Here is a 23,081-nt window from a genome sequence, read left to right as displayed (position 1 = left end):
GTTGCAGTGAGCCAAGATCGTGCCATTGCACTCCAGCCTGGAGGACAGAGCAAGACTCTGTCTCGGAAAAAAAAAAAAAAGAAATAAAAAATGTCAAAAAATGACGTAGAAGTCCGGGCACAGTGGCTCACACCTATAATCCCAGCACTTTGGGAGGCCAAGGTAGGCGGATCATGAGGTCAGGAGTTTGAGAGCAGCCTGACTAACATGGCGAAATCCCGTTTCTACTAAAAACACAAAAATTAGCTGGCCGTGGTGGCTGGCGCCTGTAATCCCAGGTACTCGACAGGCTGAGGCAGGAGAATCGCTTGAACCTGGGAGGCAGAGGTTGCGATGTGCCCAGATTGCGCCATTGCACTCCATCCTGGGCGATGGTGCGAGACTCCCTCTCAAAAAAAAAAAGAAAAAGAAAAAGAAAAAAGAAAACACACACACACACACACACACACAAACAAACAAAAAAAACAAAAAACGACGGGGCACGGTGGCTCAAGCCTGTAATCCTAGTACTTTGGGAGGCTAGGATTTATATATCTACCACTATCTTTCACCCTCTTCCAACCCAGGTAAGCTGGGACTTAACTATGTGCATCAGACCTAGATCATCTTAAAACAGAGATATGATTTTGTTAGATCAATATTCAGTGTTTGCACTATTACGACTTTGTAAACTATTCATAGTTGTATATACTATGATTTGTTTTCTTGACAAAGTTTTGTTTTTCTAGATATTAATAATGGATTTATTTATTTGTTTGTTTGTTTGTTTATTTTTGATGAGACAGCATCTCACTCCGTCACCCAGGCTAGCGTGCAGTGACCCATCATAGTTCACAGCAGCCTCCAACTTCTGGGCTCAAGTGATCTTCCCACCTCAGCTTCCTAAGTAGCTAAGATCACGGGCATGTGCCATCACAACTAATTTGTTTTAATTTTTTTTTTTAGGACAGGCTGGTCTTTTTTTGTTTTTGTTTTGGTCTTTTTTTTTTGAGATGGAGTCTCGCTGTGTCAACAGGCTGGAGTGCAGTGGTGCAATATCGGCTCACTGCAACCTCCACCTCCTGGGTTCAAGCGATTCTCATGCCTCAGCCTCCCGAGTAGCTGGGATTACAGGCATCCGCCACCACGCCCAGCTAATTTTTGTATTTTTAATAGAGATGGGGTTTCATCATGTCTCAGTGCCTGCAACATGGCCACTATATGCCCAGGATGGTCTCGAACTCCTGGGCTCAAGCGATTCTCCCACCTTAGCCTCCCAAAGTGTTGGGATTACAGGCATGAGCCATGGAACCCAGCCTTATTTCTTTAATATGTATTTTTTCCCAATCTTCGTGAATATTTACCTTGTATGGTATCTTTTACTTGTGCTAGTAATGCTATTGAAATCAGTATCCTTCTACATGTCATTTCTTACAAGGGGGAGTATAACTATAGGATGAAATTTCAAATGTAGAATTGCTGAGTCAAAGGATCTGTAAATTTCCAATTGATAAGGTATTGCCAAATGGCGTCCCTCCGAGGTCGAACCAACCTATATACTCACCAGCCTTGTTGCTAACATTATAATATGATAAACATTGACATTAATTTTGGATAAAAGCAATGCATATGCTTTTAAGTGTTCCTCCTTTCTAAAAAGTCATTATTTGGAAATGCAAGTACCGATGGGTGGCAAGCAGAGCCCATGCAATGGCCAGATGTCCTCTAAGACACTTGCTGCAACCCAGACCTACAGCAGAAGTGATCTTTAACATTTGGTTATAAAAATTTTCTCCAGGGCTGGGCGTGGTGGCTCACACCTGCAATCCCACCACTTTGGGAGGCTAAGGCTGGATGATTGCTTGAGGCTAGGAGTTCTAGACCAGCCTGGGCAACATAGGGAGAGCCTATCTCCATAAAAACTAAAAATTAGTCATGCATGGTGGCGCATGCCTGTGGTCTCAGCTACTTGGAAGACTGAGGTGGGAGAATCGCTTGAACCAGGGAGGCCAAAGCTGCAGTGAGCCGAGATCACCACACTGTACTCAACCTGGATAACAAAGTGAGACATTGTCTCAGAAACAAACAAATAAATAAATAAATAAAACTTTTTCTTCAAATAATTTGTTGAAATAACTCAAGTCTTCAAGGTTTAACTTTCCAAATGTTGGCTCATAGCTGCACTGAAATTCCGGCCTTCAGTATCCTAGCAAAAATCCCCCTTTCCAAGATGTTGAGGTGTATTGGAGAAACCACCATTTTGAACAACAGAAACCGAGCTCAGATCGAAGTAGACAGAGGGCAAGGCAGGCATTCCTAGGGACCAGGTAGAACCCAACTGGAGAGGAAGATGACACATTCAACATGCTGTGGAGGAGGGAGAGTGGATTTTATCCAGGATCACATGGGATAAATGCAAGGACAGGCTCAAGTTTCCCACATGCAGCATTTCTCAATCCCATTTTCCTTGGCAAGAGTTCTTTCCTTGGCAAGGTCGGGAGTTCGAGAGCAGCCTGACCAACATGGAGAAACCCCATCTCTATTAAAAATATAAAATTTGCTGGGTGTGTGGTACATGCCTGTAATCCCAGCTACTCAGGCAGAAGAATCACTTGAACCCAGGAGGCAGAGGTTGCAGTGAGCTGAGATCGCGCCATTGCACTCCAGCCTGGGCAACAAGAGCGAAACTCTGTCTAAAAAATATAATAAAATAAAATAAATTAGCTAGGCATGATGAATTATGTACATATAAAAGAGTTTTGGATTAGATACTTAGAAAGTTGTAGGAAACCATCTAGAGCAACACTGTCCAACTGAAATAGAATGAGAGACAAATAATACTAACTTTCTCATAGCCTCGGTAGAAAAAAACATGTGAAATGAATTTGAATATTATATCTTAGGAAACCATCTAGAGCAACATTGTCCAACTGAAATAGAATGAGAGACAAATAATACTAACTTTCTCATAGCCTCAGTAGAAAAAAACATGTGAAATGAATTTGAATATTATATCTTATTTACTTTGATATATCCAAAATATTATCATTTTGGCTGGGCACAGTGGCTTGTGCCTGTAATCCCAGCACTTTGGGAAGCTGAGGTGGGCGGATCCCTTGAGTGCAGGAGTTTGAGCAGGAGTTTGAGACCAGCCTGGGCAACATAACGAGACCCTGTTTTTTTTTTTTTTTTTTTTGAGACAGGATCTCACTCTGTCACCCAGGCTAGAGTGCAATAGCGCAATCTTGTCTCACTGCAACCTCCACCTCCTGGGCGCAAGCAGTTCCTTGTGGCTCAGTCTCCCCATTAGCTAGGACTACAAGCATGCACCCCCACACCTGGCTAATTTTTGTCTTTTTTGTAGATACGGGGTTTCGTCATGTTGCCCAGGCTAGTCTTGAACCCCGAGGTCAGATGATCCGTCAGCCTTGGCCTCTCAAAGTGCTGGGATTACAGGCATGAGCCACCCCGTCCAGCCAACAAGACCCTGTCTTAACTGAAAAAAAATTTAAGAAAAGGAAAAACCAAAATATTATAATTTTAACATATAATCAGTCTAAAATTGTTAATGAGAATATTTAAATTTTTGGTATTAATGTCATCAAAATTTTACATGTAGCTTACACTTACAGCATATCTCAAATCAGACTAGACACATTTCCAGTCCTCATGTGACTAGTGACTTTTGTACTGGACAGTGCAGGTCCAGAGTGACTTTTCTTGAAATGCAAAGGAAGGTACCATGGAATAACATGTTTAGGAATAAGTAAGGTATACAGAAGTAGAAGTGAGGGTTGCTTTTCATAAGAGTCTGGGTCACAGGAAAAAGGGAGCTTGGGCTGCAGGTGGAATGGGAGATGGGAAATTGAAAGTTTATTATGACTGGGTGTAGTGACTCACACCTGTAATCCCAGCACTTTGGGAGGCTGAGGCAGGCAGATCAGGAGGTCAGGAGTTCGAGACCAGCCTGGCCAACATGGTGCAACTCCATCTCTACTAAAAATACAAAAATTAGCCAATGTGGTGGTGGGTGCCTGTAATCCCAGCTACTCAGGAAGCTGAAGCAGGAGAATTGTTTGAACCCGGGAGGCAGAGGTTGCAGTGAGCTAAGATTGTGCCCTGTACTCCAGCCTGGGTGACAGAACAAGACTCCATATATATATATTTGATTATTTGGCCAGGTGTGGTGGCTCATGCCTGTAATCCCAGCAGTTTGGGGGGCCGAGGTGGGCAGATCACTTGAGGTCAGGAGTTCGAGTTCGAGACCAGCCTGGTCAACATGATGAAACCCTGTCTCTACTAAAAATACAAAAATTAGCCGGGCATGGTAGCTGGCACCTGTAATCCCAGCTACTGGGGAGGCTGAAGCAGAACCGCTTGAACCCGGGAGGTGGAGGTTGCAGTGAGCAGAGATCGCGCCACTGCACTTCAGCCTGAGCAATAGAGTGAGACTCTGTCTCAAAAAATTTAAATTTAATTTAAAAAATAATAAAAATAAAAACAAACCCAATTCACTCTACATACTTTAGCATGTTTCTCCTGAGAATAATGACCTTATCTTACATAACTGTAGTACACTTATCCCACTCTAGAAGTTCTAAACTTTAGAAGTTTCTAATACTACTTTGAAATATAGGGCATATTAAAATTTCCTTCATTGTCCTGAAATGCATCCCCCATCTTTGATTCAGAATTATTTGAACTATGCACACAGCATTTAGTGTCTTAGTCAATTAATAAAACAGTCCTCTTTTTGTTTTTCAGATATTGAACCAGAAATCCATTTGTCCCATTATTGGTGATGCTAACTTTGGTCAAGGTGGCTTCTTCCAAGTCTCTACTGTAAGGGAATGTTTTTTTCTCCTTTGCAATTCATAATCTGTGCCTAGGGCTTCCAAACTTGTGACTGTCTAGTTCCTCAACAGTCTTCATCTGATAGTTTTAGCTATTGATGATCATTTTCTAAATTAACTACACTGGTGGTTGCAAAAGAACCCATTGTGTGTGTGTGTGTGTGTGTGTGTGTGTGTGTGAAGAGGTCTGCCTTAAGAAACCCTCAATAATGGACAGCTGAGGGGACATTAGATGTTACCAGGACTGGAAATGCCAGCTTAATCACCATCTGTAAAGCCATAAAACCGTGAAATCACACTCTCATCGAGTGATTCCAGTGCATCGCTCCAAACACTATGTTTAAAAAACGAATAAACCAAATTTATTTACAGAGGAGCCAGAAGCCTGGACCGGTTTTGGCTGGAGTGCACAGGCAGGGCACAGGTGAGCTTTAAAATCCGGGTAGGTTCAAAGACTCTAGAGCCAGGGGCTTCGAAGAACGCTAATCCCTTCAGGTAAGATAATCAGTTTCCGAATTTCGGTTTTCTCTTTTGTTCAATGGCAAGAGTTCCTCCAGAGTTCCCGGGACGTTGTCCGGGTCGCCAGCAAAGTGGAGCCGCGGGTCCTGCTCCTTAAGGCCGAGGGGATACGGACCCTTCTTTGGAACGTGTGAGGCAGGAACTCGATTCGGCAGCTACTGGGTGGTCCTCGCACCCTCAAGCCTGGACGCCCGCTTTCCGAGGTTCAGGTCCCACCGGTTGTTCCCTAGAGGACGAGGCAAGAGCGCCCTGCCCCCAGCCATTCCCAAGCCCATGGGATTCTGGTGCGAAAGACACAGGTCAATGCAGGTGGAAATCCTAGTTAACTTGGAGACAGCTGGGCCCGGGTGAGGCTCTCCCGAAGTCGCGGGAAGCGGAAGAGATGGCAACCTGCTGGACCGCAGCCAGGGCGACGGGGCATGGACTCAGGGTCCTGGCCCGGGCCGGGGGCGGGGCCTGGCCGGAGGCGGGGCCACCAGGTGCGAGGCTTTATCACCCCTGAGCCTCGGCCGGTGTGATTAGGCCTGGTTTGCGCTGGAGAGTGGTTTTGGTTGTGAGGGTCATAAGATGGGAACTCTCCCGGCACGTAGACATATCCCGCCGTGGGTGAAAGTTCCCGAAGACCTGAAAGATCCAGAGGTGTTCCAGGTCCAGACGCGGCTGCTGAAAGCCATTTTCGGTGAGTGTGCCCAGTACTGGCGGGCTGCCCCGGCTCGGGAGTCTCAGCCGGCTCGGGGATCTCATCTCTTTTCCCCAACAGGCCCGGACGGATCTCGAATCCCTTACATCGAGCAGGTGAGCAAGGCCATGCTCGAGCTGAAGGCTCTGGAGTCTTCAGACCTCACCGAGGTCGTGGTTTACGGCTCCTATTTGTACAAGCTCCGGACCAAGTGGATGCTCCAGTCCATGGCTGAGTGGCACCGCCAGCGCCAGGAGCGAGGTGAGAGGCCCAGAGACTGGGTACGCGGAACACAGGCTCGCGGGGGCCGCTTCGCGCCTCTCCTCCAGCCCTCTCCTCTTTCTCCTCTCTTGCTCGCTGCCAGCACCTTGGGCGTCACCAGGGGTGCCCTTGGCATCTGGGCCTTCCCAAGACCCCTTTGGGAATGGGGGCCCCAGAGTGCCGGCCGTCGGTCTTGGAGACCCAGGGGTGAGACTATGGTGAAAGGCGGCTGGTGCTGGACCCACTGGGCAGGGTTATCTGAGCTATCTCAACCGTCTCCCCGCCCCCTTCAGTTTCTTGGAGAATGTTCGAATGGGCCGAGTAGTCTCGGGTTCCAAGGTTCTGGGCCTGACTCTCAGGCCCAGAACGCCTGGATCAGAAGTCCCAGAAACGAACCCTGAAAGAGGCGGAGAACAGTCCGGGCGCTTACTATTTTCCCCCAGACTCACGCCGCTGTTGCTATTTCTGGTGCAGGGATGCTCAAACTTGCCGAAGCCATGAATGCCCTCGAACTAGGCCCTTGGATGAAGTGAACCAGCTTCCAGCCAATGCAATGAAGCCAGGATGCAGAGATTAGGTTGTGGCCAGAGCTAGAGTGATTCCTTAAGCTTGTTTTAAAATCTGCTCCAGCCTAAAGAGTTAAGGGAAAACCATTTGTTCCCTTAAAGAGTTAAGGGAAAACCCTTGGCTCTGAGTCTTGTTGTGAATATTTCTTTGATGGTTGTCAATAAAAAGTGTTTTTTCTTCATTTTTTCCCATTTTTAAAAATAACAATAAAGTTTTAAATAAGTTGATAGTTCAGTGTGGTTGATGGATTGTAGGTACTACCTTAAATATCTCTGAAGCACAGCTCAGGTGTGGCCCTGAGCTTAACCCTTAATTGAAATCCTCCAAAGACAAAATGAGGGTCCAAAGGCACACTTGGCTAGTGTCAAAAAGGGTGGAGGAGCCAGGGTCCTGAGATGCAGCACTGAACTAAAAACCTATGGGAGATGTGATGATTGTCTCAAGTGACCTGGCTCACTTGAAAACAACTCTATAATAGGTTGACATTTTGTATATAAGCTGAAAAGCAAATGTGTCCAACAAAAATATGGGAAGTCAGAACCATTGTTAGTGTAGCATGTTTTGTGTGTGTTTTTTGTTTGTTTTCTTTTCTTTTTTTTTTTTTTGGAGACGAGTTTTGCTCTTGTCGCCCAGGCTGGAGTGCAATGGAGCGATCTTGGCTCACTGCAACCTCCTCGACCCCCCTCCCCCGCCCCCACCCCTTTCAAGCAATTCTCCTGCCTCAGCCTCCCGAGTAGCTGGGATTACGGGTGAGTAGCTGGGATTACCGGTGAGTAGCTGGGATTACGGGTGTGAGCCACCGTGACCGGCCGAAATCTCAGATTTTCAAAGGGTTTTGCTCTCTTCTCCCAGGTGGTCCATACTCAGGGGAGATCCTCTCCTCTACAGTCTGCTTAACCTGCTTTATTTTTTCTTTATGGCATTTATAAACTCGACCGATAGTGTTAACTGGTCATTTTCCTCCTCTCTACTCCTAAGATTTAAACTCCAACAAGGCAGGGATATTGATTTTTTTGTTGTTCTTAAGAGGGGCAATATGGTATAGTACATAGTGGTTAAGGATCGTGTTGTAAGAAACGGACAGCAGCTAGAATACCTGGGTTTGAATCTTAACTCAGCTACTTATTAGCTGGGGAACCAGGCATATGTTAGCCTTTGTGCTTCAGTTCTCCACCTGTAATATGGGGATAATTATATCTACCTCATTGGGTTGCAGTGAGGATTAAATGAGATAAGACTATGTCCTAAATCTGTGAAGTATTAAAACAATGTCTGACACAATGGGCATTATTTCTTGAATGTATGAATAATAGGCTACTCTTCCTCTACTGCAGGACTGGAGTAGACTCCTGTATTACAGGTTCTGAGGGAGGAGGGACTCCAGCTTCCAGTCCTATCCTCTAAGGTTCTCATCATTGAAGACTCAAAGAGGGAAGGCCATGAAAGTCTTGTAAATGCATTGTTTTTCTACCCCCTGGAAGTCCTGGGTGCAGTTTCTGGGACCATTAGATGCCATACCACTTGTGGGTCCCTGAGAAGACAAAGGCACATTTGGCATGCTATTGAGGTTTATTTGGAGTGGAGACCAAGGGATCAGTCACGTACCCTACTGGCATTTTGACCCTCCCCCATCCCAGCCCTGAGACCTGTGGCTGGAAGGTCCTAGACCACTCAGCCTGGCTCCTGCTCAAGATTTTGAAGGAAGGCCAGGCGTTGGTGGCTCACGCCTGTATTCCCAGCACTTTGGGAGGCCGAGGTGGGTGGATGACGAGGTGAGGAGTTCAAGACAACCTGGCCAACATGATGAAACCCCTGTCTCTACTAAAAATACAAAAATTAGCTAGGCGTTGTGGCGGGTGCTTGTAGTCCCAGCTATGTGGAAGTCTGAGGCAGGAGAATCGCTTGAACCTGGGAGGCTGAGGAAGACCGTGCCACTACACTCCAGCCTGGGTGACAGAGAAACTCCGTCTCAAAAAAAAAAAAAAAAAAAAAAAAAAATTATCTGGGCACAGTGGCACATGCTTGTAGGCCTAACTACTCAAGAGGCTGAGGCAGGAGGTTTGCTTGAGTTCAGGAACTTGGGGTTACAGTGAGCTATGATCGCACCAGTGTATTCCACCCTCGGTGAAAGGAAACTGTCTCAAAAAAAAAAAAATCTAAAATGATAGACGTCTCCCTCCTATCTCATTTCATATCATACATTTCCTACTTCCCAAAAATAAGCAATATTTTCTTGAATGTCCATTCAAGAGTTTTTTAAAAATATAAGGAATTATACGTGTAGATTATTTTCCCTCCTTTACAGCTGGGTATTATTCAATTTAATTCTCTACAAAATGACTTTTGAGTTTATTCCCAATCTTTTGCTTTTACAAAGGTGAGATGAATACGTTGAATAACGTTTGTTTTTTTTTTTTGAGACAGAGTTTTGCTTTTGTCACAGGCTGCAGTGCAATGGCGTGATCTTGGCTCACTGCAACCTCTGCCTCCTGAGTTCAAGCGATTCTCCTGCCTCAGCCATCTGAGTAGGTGGGATCACAGGTGTGGGCCACTATGCCCTGCTAATTTTGTATTTTTAGTAGAGATGGAGTTTCACCATATTGGCCAGACTGGTCTCAAACTCCTGACCTCGGGTGATCCACCCGCCTTGGCCTCCCAAAGTGCTGGAATTAACGGTGTGAGCCACTGTGCCCAAAACAATACCACTGTTTTGCAAGTCTGCCAGTAGTATGTCTGTAGGTTAAATTCCCAGAGGGAGAATTGCTGGTCCAAAGGGGAAAAACATAATTTTGCTAAATATTATCATAGAGATTGCCTATTTCCCCATTGCCTCACCCTTTTTTGTTGAATCTGATGAAGTTTCCCTGTCTTTTGTGCTGATAGCTTGAATTTGCTTTATGGACTAACAGTTGGTTGTTAGCACCCTCAGATGACCCTCATCTAATGCACCCTTCAGAGAATCAGTTGGCCATGAAAGACTCTATGTGGGAATATAGACCAGATACTTTTGAAACCCCAATTCTGCAGTGTAAATCAAGCACATAAAACTAACGGCCTTGTTCTTTAAGTCTAGAATTCTTTCTCTCTTTCTTTTTTTTTTGGAAACAGAGCCTCTGTCACCCAGCTGGAATGCAGTGGCACGATCTCGGCTCACTGCAGCCTCTGCCTCCCAGGTTCAAGTGATTCTCTTGCCTCAGCCTCCCCAGTAGCTGGGATCACAGGCATGCACCACCATGTCCAGCTTTTTTTTTTTTTTTTTCTTCAGTATTTGTAGTAGACATGGGTTTTCACCATGTTGGCCAGGCTGGTATCAAACTCAATATCTCAAGCGATCCACCTGCTTTGGCTTCCCAAAGCTCTGAGTGTACAGGTATGAGACACCGTGCCTGGCCTAGAGTTCCCTCTTAAAGGCAGAGTTTCTAAATGCAGAAAACTTTGAGTAGGTATCAATCATGGTAGCAAAAGAGGGAAATTTAAGAATCTGCCATAAATTCCATGCAAGTCCTGGACTGAAAATTTTTCAGCTCCCCTCTCCCAACCCCCCAAACCAAAAATAACAGCAATAAAATACTTTAAGAAAATTCATAGGTAAAATTTTGGAAGTAAAAGTCTGAAGGTGAAAAGCAGTGTTTGCCTTGGAGCGGATTTCTTTCTTTGAGTTTGCAGCTGGTGATCAGCTTTCCACCAAGGTTAAGTGCGACAATTACAGGAAACCTCAAGCTTTCTTGTAATGCAGATGAGAGGGGTCTGCCCTAAGGAGGGTCTGACAATGGGATGGAAGAGTTTTGGAGAGGAGATAAAACAAGTGCTTAGTCCAAGAAAGCCTTTAAATAACAAGCGATAAACACCCAATCAAGTGTAATCCTCCGACCCTAAAGTGGCTAATAATAATAACAATAGCTAACGCTGATTGAGAGCTTCTAGCTCCACGGGGCTAGAAGCTGGGCTCTTTTATTAACTGAATTCTCAAAATATTCTCATTGTCCATTTAAGGAAATTGAAATCCCACCAATCACACCACCTCCCAGTATTTATGTCTTACATTTAAATGTATACATGATTTCTTTGGGGGCCCTATGAAATGTTTTTATTTTTAATTTATTTTTTGCGACGGAGTCTCACTCTGTTGCCAGGCTGTAGTGCAGTGGCACGATCTCGGCTCACTGCAACCGCCAACACCCGGAATCAAGCGATTCTCTTGCGCAGCCTCCCAGGTAGCTGGGATTACAGGCGCGCGCCGGCGTGCCCGGCTAATTTTTGTATTTTGAGTAGAGACCGGGTTTTGCCATGTTGGCTAGGATGGTCTCCAACTCCTAACCTCAGGTGATCCGCCCGCCTCGGCCTCCCAGAATGCTGGGATTACAGGCGTGAGCCACCGCGCCCTTCCGGGCCCTATGAGACTTTTTACCCTTTGGGTGGGCTGATACAGCGGGAGAGGGGAAGCCGGAGTTGGTGTGGGTGTTCCTCGCAGGGCCCCGCGGGGTCACCTATGCCCAACTCATTCCCAAGTGGGCTCCGAGGCAGGCGCTGTTAGGTTTCCTGGGACTGAAGCCGCCTGCAGGGTGGTCTGGAGCAAGTCTCCCAACCTCCGTAGACAGGCGGGCCCTCCGGGAGCTTCCGGTCTGGTTAGGAGCCACATGGATGTAAGAATCCGAGAAATGAACACCGGTGCTGTGCTGGGAGGCTGAAATGTTGGGGACTAGACCTGGGCAGGGAGGTCAGGGACGGTCCCCCAAGGAAGTCACCTCGGGTGAGATCTGAGTGACCGGCAGCAGTGAGCCAGGCGAGGAGGAAGGGAAGTGCAGCCCTGGGAACAGGATGGTGGCTAGGCCAGAAGGTTGAGCCGGCTGGGGCATGGCCGGAACGGGAGCGAGGCAGTTCCCCCCGGGGCCTCGCAGACCTTGCAGAGAGCAAAGGTAACCCATCCAAAGGTTTTGAGCAGGAGGTGACTATGGAACCACCCGGAACCACTCAGATAAGCTGTTTCCCTGTCCCTGGCAGCTAGGATCCTAGGATCCGTTTGGATCCTGATTCTTCTCTAATGGCTCTGCCCTGTCTCTCCACTGTTCCCATCCACTCATTTGTTGAATAGCATTATTGAAATATTTGTTGAAGGCTGGGCGCTGTGGTTCTCGCCTGTAATTCCAGCACTTTGGGAGGCTGAGGTGGGCGGATCACGAGGTCAGGAGTTCGAGACCAGCCTAACCAACACAGTGAAACCCCGTCTCTACTAAAAATAGAAAAAAGCTGGGCGTGGTGGAGGGCGCCTGTAATCCCAGCTACTCGGGAGGCTGAGGCAGGAGAATTGCTTGAACCTAGGAGGCAGAGGTTGTGGTAAGCCAAGATTGTGCCACTGTGCTCTAGCATGGGCGACACAGCTAGACTCCTCAAAAAAAAAAGAAAGAAAGAAAGAAAAAATTTATATATATATTTGTTGAGTGTCTGCTTTGCTACATACTCAGGAGTGGTGTTTTAGGAAGAAAACAAAAATGAAAATGTGGCCCACGAACATTTTCAGGATTTCAGAGACTATTTTCAGAAAACAAGTGTCTGGAGTGTTACTTACATGAAAGAAATTTGGAACATTAAATTGTATAGTAACTAATCAGAGGCAGAAATATTTTTTTCGAGGAGTTATCTGTATGGCACTAGAATTCCAGCGTTGGAATTTGTCCAGAGAGGGGCTGCTGCACCAAGTCTTGTAGCCATTTTGCAATCTCTGCTGCAGAAAGGGAAGGACCAGGTTGTCCAAACTTCACTCCAATTGTCAAAAGCTGGTCTTAGTTTCATGGGATTCCTCTTTTCCTTCTAGCTTCAACAGTCTAAATATTGTTACATTGGGGATAGATAAGATTTACCTTCATGAAAATGCCAAATTAGCTGACCCTGGGATCACTGCCCATGAGTTAGCCCTGTTCTGCGAGGAGCAGTGCTGTAAAACAAAACAAAAGAGCCAAATGAACTACGATCAAACCTTTGTATCCGCTGTTCTGCAACCACAGATTCAACCAACCTCCCATCAAAAATATTCAGAAAGAAAACAATAACAATGCAACAGTAAAGATACAAATAAACCCCAATACAATGTAACTATTTACATAGCATTTGTATTGTTAGTAATCTAGAATTTATTAAAAAGTATAGGGGAGGATGTTTATAGGTTATATGTAAACATGCCATTTTACATTAAGAACTTGAACATCTGTGGATTTTGGTATGGGAGAGGGGGTGCTGAAACAAATCTCTCAGATAGGGAGAGATGACTGTAATATTTCATTGTACCACTATAAAAGGAGAAGAAAATGTGCAACATAGGGCTCCTAGCCTAAACGTCTTTCACAGGCATGGGAATTTAATGGGGACAAGTAGGGCAAAAGAAACAGGAGTATTAGGGCAAAAGAAAACAGGGCTTGGGGTCTGTGGGAGGGAAAAGAACTAAAAAGAGGAACAGATAGACAATTTATCTCTTTTTGAAGCTTTAGTAAATTTTGATGAGAAGAGTCCCAGACCCATCTGTCTTTTAAAGAATACAGATAATCAAGTGCTGGGGTCAGGGGCTATCCCATGTTCAGGATGGTGATTTTGTGGGTGGGGTAGGCTGGCAGAGCCTACTGACATCTGGGTGATGAGAAGATGTTGGTTGGTTAGGATGGCACTTCTCACTCAAGCCCTATAACTTGATTTTCCAAGATTAATGATTACTTAGGATTATTTGATTTACCCCCCTACCCCCAGGTTCCTGTTGTAAACTAAAAATAAAATTGTGGCTCACATCTGTAATCTCAGCACTTTGGGAGGCCAAGGTGGAAGGATTGCTTGAGGCCAGGAGTTCTAGACCAGCCTGGGCAACATAGCAAGACCAGATCTCTACAAAAATTAAGAAATTAGCTGGGTGTGGTGGAACATGCCTGTAGTACCAGCTGCTCAGGAAAGCTGAGATAGGTGGGAGGATTGCTTGAGCCCGGGAGTTGGAAGCTGGCAGTCAGCTCTGATTGTACCACTGCACTCCAGCCTGGATGATGGAGCAAGACCCTGTCTCTAAAAAATAAATTAAAAAATAAATTAAAAATGTAAATGTAAGAACTGGTAGAAAAGGCTGGGCGCGGTGGCTCACACCTGTAATCCCAGCACTTTGGGAGGTCGAGGCGGGCAGATCACAAGGTCAGGAGATCGAGACCATCCTGGCTAACACAGTGAAAGCCCTTCTCTACTAAAAATACAAAAAACTAGCCTGGCGTGGTGGCGGGCACCTGTAGTCCCAGCTACTCGGGAGGCTGAGGCAGGAGAATGGCATGAACCCGGGAGGCGGAGCTTGCAGTGAGCTGAGATGGCGCCACTGCACTCCAGCCTGGATGACAATGCGAGACTCTGTCTCAAAAAAAAAAAAAAAAAAAAAACCTGCTAGAAAAAAATATTTAAATAATAAATTATATAATCAGGCTTCTATAAACCCAACATCAAAGGCAGAAATCATAAATCAAAATAATACTAGATCAGGGAGCTAAAAAAATTGGAAAGCCCCATTCTTTTTTTATATTTTTAATGTTTTTGAGATGGAGTCTCACTCTGCTGCCCAGGCTGGAGGGCAGTGGCACAATCTCAGCTCACAGCAACCTCCACCTCCCAGTTCAAGTGATTCTCCTGCCTCAGCCTCCTGAGTAGCTGGGATTACAGGTGTGTGTCATCACGCCCAGCTAATTTTTGTATTTTTAGTAGAGGGGGGTTTCACCATGTTGGCCAGGTTGGTCTTGAACTCCTGACCTCCGGCAATCTGCCTACCTTAGCCTCTCAAAGTGCTGAGATTACAGGTGTAAGCCACCGTGCCTGGCCTCTATTCTTTTAAAAAAGTCAAAATGAGGTGGGGTGAGGGGCAAATCAGCAATATAAGGACGAGCAAGTGGCTAATACATGAGTAGTTAAATAATTCTCACAAATCAGTAAGTAGGCCCAGTGAGGTGGCTCACGTCTGTAATCCCCAGCACTTTGGGAGGCTGAGGCAGGTGGATCACCTGAAGTCAGGAGTTCGAGACCAGCCTGACAAACATGGAGAAACCCCCCCTCTCTACTAAAAAATACAAAATTAGCCGGGCATGGTGGCGCATGCCTGTAATCCCAGCTACTTGGGAGGCTGAGGCAGGAGAATTGCTTGAACCCAGGAGGCAGAGGTTGCGGTGAGCTGAGATAGTGCCATTGCACTCCAGCCAGGGCAACAAGAGCAAAAGTCCATCTCAAAAAAAATCAGTAAGTATATCTTTTTTCTTTTTTTTTTTTTCTTCAGAGTCTTGCTCTGTCATCCAGGCTGGAGTGCAGTGGCTCGATCTTGGCTCACTGCAACCTCCCTGTCTCCTGGTTCAAGTGAGTGTCCTGCCTCAGTCTCCTGAGTAGCTGAGACTACAGGCACATGTCACCACACCCAACTAATTTTTGTATTTTTAGTAGAGACAGAGTTTTACCACGTTGGCCAGGCTGGTCTCAAATTCCTGACTTCAGCTAATCTGCCCACCTTGGCCTCCCAAAATGTTGGGATTACAGGCGTGAGCCACCGCGCTCATCCTCAGTAGGTATATCATAACAGAACAATCAGCAAATGAAGAAATGCAAATAACCCACATGCTTCTGAGAGAAAGTATTCAGCCTCTAGCTTAGAAATGTACACCGACACAATTAAATGCGTTTTTTCACCTGTGAGTTTGGCAGACCTTTAAACTGATGCCATTTGGAAAAAGTTCCTGATATTCTGCATCTCAACACTACAATTCAAGATAACTTCTAGGAGACCAAGCACCGTGGTTCACGCCTGTAATCTCAGCACTTTGGGAGGCCGGGGAGAGCGGATCACTTGAGGTCTGGAGTTCAAGACCAGCCTGGCCAATATGGCAAAACCCCGTCTCTACTAAAAATATGAAAATTAGCCAGGTGTGGTGGTGTATGCCTGTAGTCCCAGCTACTTGGGAGCCTGAGGCAGGAGAATCAGTTGAACCTGGGAAATGGGAGGTTGCAATGAGCTGAGGTAATGAAAAAAACAAAACAAAACAAAAAAACAAAGACAAAAACAAAACCCCCAAAAAAACCAACCTTCTAGGAATTGTTTTATAAAGAATGTCCTTTGCAGCCTTATTTGTAATGGCTATCATATTTTGGTTTGAACATTTGGGAGGCTGAGGGCTAAAGCTAGGGCTGGTTCTCAGCCCACATGGTTCTGAAGGTCCCATTTCTAGTTTCTGAAGTGGTTCCTTTTTGTTCATATACTTGTTGCATGGCCTGGGGGTGCTGCGTGTGAAAGAAAAAAATGTAGTTCACAGATCTCTGGGTTAGAGAGAAGGGCCAGGAGTGTGGGGAACTTTTTGAGGTAATTCTTGTTTCTTTAATTTTTACTCCAAAGAGAAACTTTTTAGTCTTTTGAATTCGGATATGATTATCTACCAGCAAGTCATTTGGTAATGTAAATAGGATTGAGGGGTCATGTCCTTCATGCAAAACTTCAGTATGTCCTGAAGAAGGGAAATTAGTTGTTTTATTTAACTAAAAGCAAGCTTACTAATTTTGAATTATTTTCTTTAACAGTAAGCATAATTTTTTAAGATAATGTCAAAAGATGAATGAAGGAGGATTAGGGTGCAGTGAGAGAAGGCATCTGTCTAACATCTTGAAGGCTTTATCATCAACAAAAGATGACTGTGAACTATTCTGTGATATTTTAGAAGGCAAAATAAGTTCTAGTGTTTGGAAGTTTGTGGATGCAGATTCTGGCTCAATGTGGAGAACTTTCTGACACAGCAGTTTAACAAATGTAATCTTGTGTGCAGGATATAAAGGGAGATACCACCTACTTGCATTTTTAAGGGGCTTTAGCTTAAAGGTGCCAAATATAGTTAGTACAAAAATTAGTGCAAAAATACAGTGAGTACAAAATTCCTCATGATTAGTCATAGCTAGATATTTCTCTAAAAGTTGAACATTATATGAATTAATTTGCCTGCATTTAATGCCTAGGTTTTGGAATAATATATATCTCCAACAGTCAGCTGTAGTGCCAGACCCCTATTAACTTCAGTAGGGATGGCACCAGGTTCAAGAAGTCAAAGAAGAGACCTGGAGCCAGTGGAGGAGACATAGGGTTTTATTAGGGGGAACTTACAGACAGGGACAGTCCAGTGACAGTGGACTGGACAGGAGAACAACAACCATTTGCAAAAAGCATGCCGTTTATATAGCATCTTCATTTAGCACCCACCTGGCAGCAAGTGCTACATGGCAACTTTCATTTCTTAAGTTACTGCTCTCAGGTTTGTCTGCCATACAACATATATCACAGTTATTGCTTTCAGGTGCATCTATCATATATCAGCCCAGTGGGATATTCACACTTTGGGTAGCTGAAAGGAATTCTCGCTGATCTTTGGATCAGTTAAATTTATATACAGTGGGCCAGGTGCGGTGACTCACGCCTGTAATCCCAGCACTTTGGGAGGCCAAGGCGGGCGGATCACCTGAGGTCAGGAGTTCGAGACCAGCCTGCCTAACATGGCAAAACCCCATCTCTACTAAAAATACAAAAAATTAGCCAGGTGTGGTGGCGGGCACCTGTAATCCCAGCTACTCGGGAGGCGGAGGTTGCAGTGAGCTGAGATCATGCCATTCCACTCCAGCCTGGGTGACAAGCGCAAAACTCTATCTCAACAACAACAACAACAATTTGTATACAGTGAAACTCCAGTGTGTGTATGTATGTGTGGGAAACATTCTTATTCTTGGCAAGATACATAAGAAAATTTATTGTATTGGCAGATTGGATGAGGAGTTAACACGTGAAGATGGTCTTCCCTTCATTCCATATGATACTGAGTTCCTCGTTATGCCCACATATTTGAATATGGATTGCTATGGTAAGGTCTGAAAGATCAAACATCTACACTTACCATAGCGCAGCATCAGCTGCCTTCCCTTCCCTTCCCTTCCCTTCCCTTCCCTTCCCTTCCCTTCCCTTCCCTTCCCTTCCCTTCCCTTCCCTTCCCTCCCCTCCCCTCCCCTCCCCTCCCCTTCCCTCTCTTTTCCTTTCTTTCTTTCTTGCTTGCTTGCTTTCTCTCTCTTTCTTTTTCTTTCTTTTTTTTTTGACGGAGTTTTGCCCTTTTGCCCAGGCTGGAGTCAAGCGGTGTGATCTTGGCTCACTGCAAGCTCTGCCTCCTGGGTTCAAGTGATCTCCTGCCTCAGTCTCCTGAGTAGCTGGGATTATAGGCACCCACCACCATGCCCGGCTAACTTTTGTATTTTTAGTAGAGATGGGGTTTTACCATGTTGGCCAGGCTGGTCTCCACCTCCTGACCTCAGGTGATACACCCACCTCAGCCTCCCAAAGTGCTAGGATTACAGATGTGAGCCACCGTACCTGGTTTTTTTTTTTTTTTTTTTTTTTTTGGTGAGACGGAGTCTCACTCTGTCCCCAGGCTGGAGTGCAGTGGCAAGATCTCAGCTCACCGCAATCCCTGCCTCCTGGATTCAAGCGATTCTCCTGCCTCAGCCTCGTGAGTAGTTGGGACTAGGCATAGGCTGCCAGGCCCAGCTAATTTTTGTATTTTTAGTAGAGATGGGGTTTCACCATGCTGGCCAGGCTGGTGTCAAACTCCTTACCTCAAATGATCTGCCTGCTTTGGCCTCCCAAAGTCCTGGGATTACAGGTGTGAGCCTCTGAGTCTGGCCTAGCATTCACTCTTAAAGTCAAATGTGCAATAATAGTAATTGCTAACCATGTTCCTCTATAGCTGTACAATTAACTAAGCACTTCCTCTTCCATGTCTCCATTAATAGACACAACATCACTATTGTTATGCCCATTTTATCAGTGAGAAAACTGAAGTTGAGGAAGTTAAGGGTCCTAATACCGTCATTCTCAAAGTGGCCCCTTGACCAGCATCATCTGAGGACTTGTTAGAAACACAGATTCTCAGGCCAGGCATGGTGGCTCACACCTGTAATCCCAGCACTTTGGAAAGACCTCACTTGAGGTTAGGAGTTAGAGACCAGCTTGGTCAACATGGTGAAACCCTGTCTCTACCACAAATAAAAAAATTTGCCAGGCATGGTAGCAGGCACCTATAATCTCAGCTACTCAGGAGGCTGAGGCAGGAGAATTGCTTGAACCTGGGAGGCAGAGGCTGCAGTGAGGCAGATTGCTCCACTTCACTCCAGCCAGGCAACGAAGTGAGACAACGTCTCAAAAAAAAAAAAAAAAATTCAGATTCTCAGATCCACCTCAGACCTACTGAATCAGAAATTCTTGGGTGGGTCCTAGTAACCCATGGTTTAACAGGTCCTCCAGGTGATTCTGATGCACACTAAAGATTGAGAGCCACTGGCTTAAAAATAAGTGAATTCAGTTAATGTGACTCTTGCCTCCTTTCTACCTTGGAGGTTAAGAGAACACAAGAAGTGTTCTCCATTCATCAGCATAGGTCTTGTTTTTTTTTTTTTTTTGAGACAAGGTCTTACCCTGTCGCCCAGGCTGGAGCGCAGTAGCTTGGTGTCGGCTCACTGCAACCTCTGCCTCCCAGGTTCAAGCGATTCTTCTGCCTCAGCCTCCCTAGTAGCTGGGATTACAGGCACCCACCACCGCGCCCAGCTAAGTTTTGTATTTTTAGTAGAGATGGGGTTTCACCATGTTGGGCAGGCTGGTCTTGAACTCCTGACCTCAGGTGATCCACCTGCCTTGGCCTCCCAAAGTGCTGGGATTATGTGCTTGAGCCACCGCACCTGCCCAGGTCTTGTTTAAATGATACAAACATGAATCTAATAAGGAAAAGAATTGCTCTGGGTTGTGTTTGTGGAGAAGGGGAGCTTTCTTTGCTTGTTCTATCTACAAGGAAGTGACTGAGCATTATGGAAACTTAGTAGCTGTATGTCCTTAGATACACTCTTTGTGTTTTGTTTCTCCATCTGAAAATAAGGGTAATAATTGTAGTACCTCCTGAAGTTGTGAAGATCAAAGGAGTTAATATGTTAAAGGCTTAGAAAGGCATCTGGCAGGTGGTTAAGCACTCAAACACAGTCACGCACTGCCGTGTAAGGATGATTCAGTCAATGATGGAATGCATACAATTGCCTACAGTATTCAGTATGATAACATGCCTGTAAAGGTTTGTAGACTAGGAGCAATAGGCTACACCGTATAGACTGGGTTGTAGCAGTTTATACCATCTAAGTTTATGTTAGTATACTCTATGATGTTCACAAAATTACAAAATGGCCTAGTGACACATTAAACAAGTTTTGTTTTTGTATCTAATAGGTATTACCAGTGTAACTAGTTTTTATTGACTTGGATTTGGCTCAGTGCATGCAAAAAAACAAAACAAAACAAAACAAATCTCACTATTCACCATTCAATTTGCTCAGTCAAATTACTCTTCCACATCTCCTAAATGAAATCTCAACGAGGTTTCACAGCCTTTTGTGTGTGTGTGTGGGGGGGTAGGGGGTGTGGGGTTCACTTTCAGAAATGAAAATGTCCAGCACAGTTTCATATCAGCCAGGGGATAGAGGGCATCATAAATGACCACTCAATCTGAGGTCTCTTCACTCTTGATGGTAACCTGCTGTTAGAGGGCCCTGGTAGAGGGATCTCTGAAGACCTCCTAAGAGGACTGCAAAAGCTGGAGTGGATGTATGCTCTCCTTGGAATTCTTTGGGCTGACTTCTTCTCAGGATGACTCACGCTGGCTCTCTTCTCTAGGCCATGCACTTTTGCCCACCGGCAGGGGAAGCACCGCCTATTCCACTCTAGTCACCTCCCCTTGCTTTGCCACTGGGGCAGCTGGCCAGCCTTTTGCCTGTAGACTATTTCAGGTATCAGCTATTTACTAGACTCTGTGATCCATCAATTCTAGAGGACACAGAACAAAATATCTTGGTAGTTCTCCTGAAGACCCCTCTCTTAGCTTGGGAGGAGGTTGGGGAAGTATCCCTTGCCTCTCTCATGGGAGTGAACACAATCTTTCTAAAGAAATCCTTACTGTCTCATTAAAATTTTAGCCTTCTGTACATAGACTGGAGTTGGGTGATGGGCTAATGCTGGTAGAGCTGGATTTTTGCCAAGCAACCCCTTTGCAAGCCCTCCATAGATGCTCTAGCTTCCTCTAATAGAATGTGTGGGTATTTGGATCTATTTTTCTTAGATTTGGGGCCTCAGGCTAAACTACAAAGAGCCCTATTGTAACATTCTATTACAGGGCTTTTATAGGAATATTTTTTATTGTTATTTGGTACTTTGTAGATATTACTAAGATCTTTTACTGTCCCAGAGGATTTTGTGTATGGAGAGGAATATTGGCTACTTGTACTTTACTTCATCCCCAATTTACTATTATAAATCCTTTAATTTGTGCCTGCCAGGGGGAGACATGGTAAGTCATCATTTTAAAAATGTTAGCTTTTTTTTTTTTTTTCGAGACAGTTTCGCTCTTGTTGCCCAGGCTGGAGTACAATGATGTGATCCCAGCTCACTGCAACCTCTGCCTCCCGGGTTCAAGCGATTGTCCTGCCTCAGCCTCCTAAGTAGCTGGGAATTCAGACACGAGCCACCACACTGGGCTAATTTTTTTTTTGTTTTTGAGACGAAGTTTCGCTCTGTCACCCAGGCTGGAGTGCAATGGCGTGATATCGACTCACTGCAACCTCTGCCTCCTGGGTTCAAGCGATTCTCCTGCCTCAGCCTTCTGAGTAGCTGGGATTACAGACACCCGCCACCATGCCTGGCTAATATTTGTATTTTTAGTAGAGATGGGGTTTCACCATGTTTGTCAGGCTGGTCTCAAACTCCTGACCCCAAGTGATCCACCTGCCTCAGCTTCCCAAAGTGCTGGGATTATAGGTGTGAGCCATCGTGGCCAGCCAAAAATGATAGCTTTTCTAACAGATATGTACGGGTATCTAGTTGTTTATTTATTTTGTTTTGCTTTTGAGCATTTTCAACAGATTTACTGAGGTATAATTGATGAAATAAATCACACATATTAAAGTGTACAATTTGATGAATTTTGACTATCGATATATATACACATATACCCATGAAACCATCACCATGATCAAGAGAATGTGCCCTGGGGCTGGGAGCCGTGGCTCATGCCTATAATCCCAGCACTTTGGGAGGCCAAGGCGGGCAGATCGCCTGAAGTTGGGAGTTCGAGACCAGCCTGACCAACATGGGGAAACCCTCTCTGTATTAAAAACACAAAAAATTAGCCAGGCGTGGTGGTGCATGCCTGTAATCCCAGCTACTCAAGAGGCTGAGGCAGGAGAATCGCTTGAACCCAGGAGGTGGAGGTTGCGGTGACCTGAGATTGTGCCATGGCACTCAAGCCTGGGCAACAAGAGTGAAACTCCGTCTCAAAAAAAAAAAAAAAAAGCACATTCAGCAGCTTTGGAGACGCCTAGAGAAGCCCTTATTAGTTTCCCTCAAGGACATGCCAAAAACTCCTGCCACCATATTGACAAGGACACTACCTATCTGGAGAATCACATTTTGGTTTAGGGAATTTTTTTTTTCTTTGATGATGGGGTTTTTGTTCCTGTTGCCTAGGCTGGAGTGCAATGGCACAATCTCAGCTCACTGCAACCTCCACCTCCTGGGTTCAAGTGATTCTCCTGCCTCAGCCTCCTTCCTGAGTAGCTGGGATTGCAAGTGCTCACCAACACACCCGTCTAATTTGTTTGTGTTTTTAGTAGAGATGGGGTTTCACCATGTTGGCCAGGCTGGTCTGGAACTCCTTACCTCAGACGATCCGCCTGCCTCAGCCTCCCAAAGTGCTGAGATTACAGGCGTGAGCCACCGTGCCCGACCTGGCCTAGGGGATATTGACTGGGAGGAAAGAGGCACTTGTATAAGACACTTGTTTCTTGTTCAGAGCACCATATATATTTTGATGCCTTCCTATCTTTTTTTGAAAATAAAACACACGCACAACACACACACACACCCCCCTAGTTATAAGGATCATCCTCACCATCAGAAATCAACAACTTAAAAAACTTGATGCACTTACATATTTGCTTTCCTGTTTATGGGATGATCATTTAATTATTCTTGTAAAGTTGAGTTAATGCAGTATAACACATTTTAAGCAGAACAGAAAAGTATAAAGATGAAGGTAGAAACAGCACCCATCCCATTACTAGTAGAAATTGTTACCACTAACATGTGAACATTATTGAAATTAGTTTTACTTGAATTT

The 23,081-nt window shown here is 45.2% G+C and overlaps 2 protein-coding genes across 4 annotated transcripts in view; one reads left to right on the top strand and one right to left on the bottom strand.

The window, feature by feature from the left end:
• Positions 1-23,081, bottom strand: part of KHDC3L (KH domain containing 3 like, subcortical maternal complex member) — a 100,886-nt gene that overhangs the window by 4,011 nt on the left and 73,794 nt on the right. The window contains exon 2 of one of the 3 annotated variants that reach the window (XM_034962376.3): positions 12,717-12,790. The exons of 1 other annotated variant lie outside the window; for it this stretch is intronic. Coding sequence is in view for 1 of the 2 variants with exons in the window: in XM_034962374.3 (XP_034818265.1) it covers positions 12,425-12,444 (20 nt within the window). In the remaining variant the exon portion in view is untranslated. One more of the 3 variants, XM_034962374.3, reaches the window with a different exon arrangement.
• Positions 2,681-12,404, top strand: DPPA5 (developmental pluripotency associated 5). The gene has a single exon (XM_063604942.1). It carries the CDS (start codon positions 5,919-5,921, stop codon positions 6,690-6,692), a length of 774 nt encoding a protein of 257 aa, XP_063461012.1. The 5' UTR covers positions 2,681-5,918; the 3' UTR covers positions 6,693-12,404.

This window comes from Pan paniscus, chromosome 5 (genome assembly GCF_029289425.2).
Source record: "Pan paniscus chromosome 5, NHGRI_mPanPan1-v2.0_pri, whole genome shotgun sequence".
Lineage (NCBI taxonomy): Eukaryota > Metazoa > Chordata > Mammalia > Primates > Hominidae > Pan > Pan paniscus.
The sequence above is the reverse complement of the archived record's forward strand: the minus strand, read 5'-3'. Positions and strand labels throughout refer to the sequence as shown.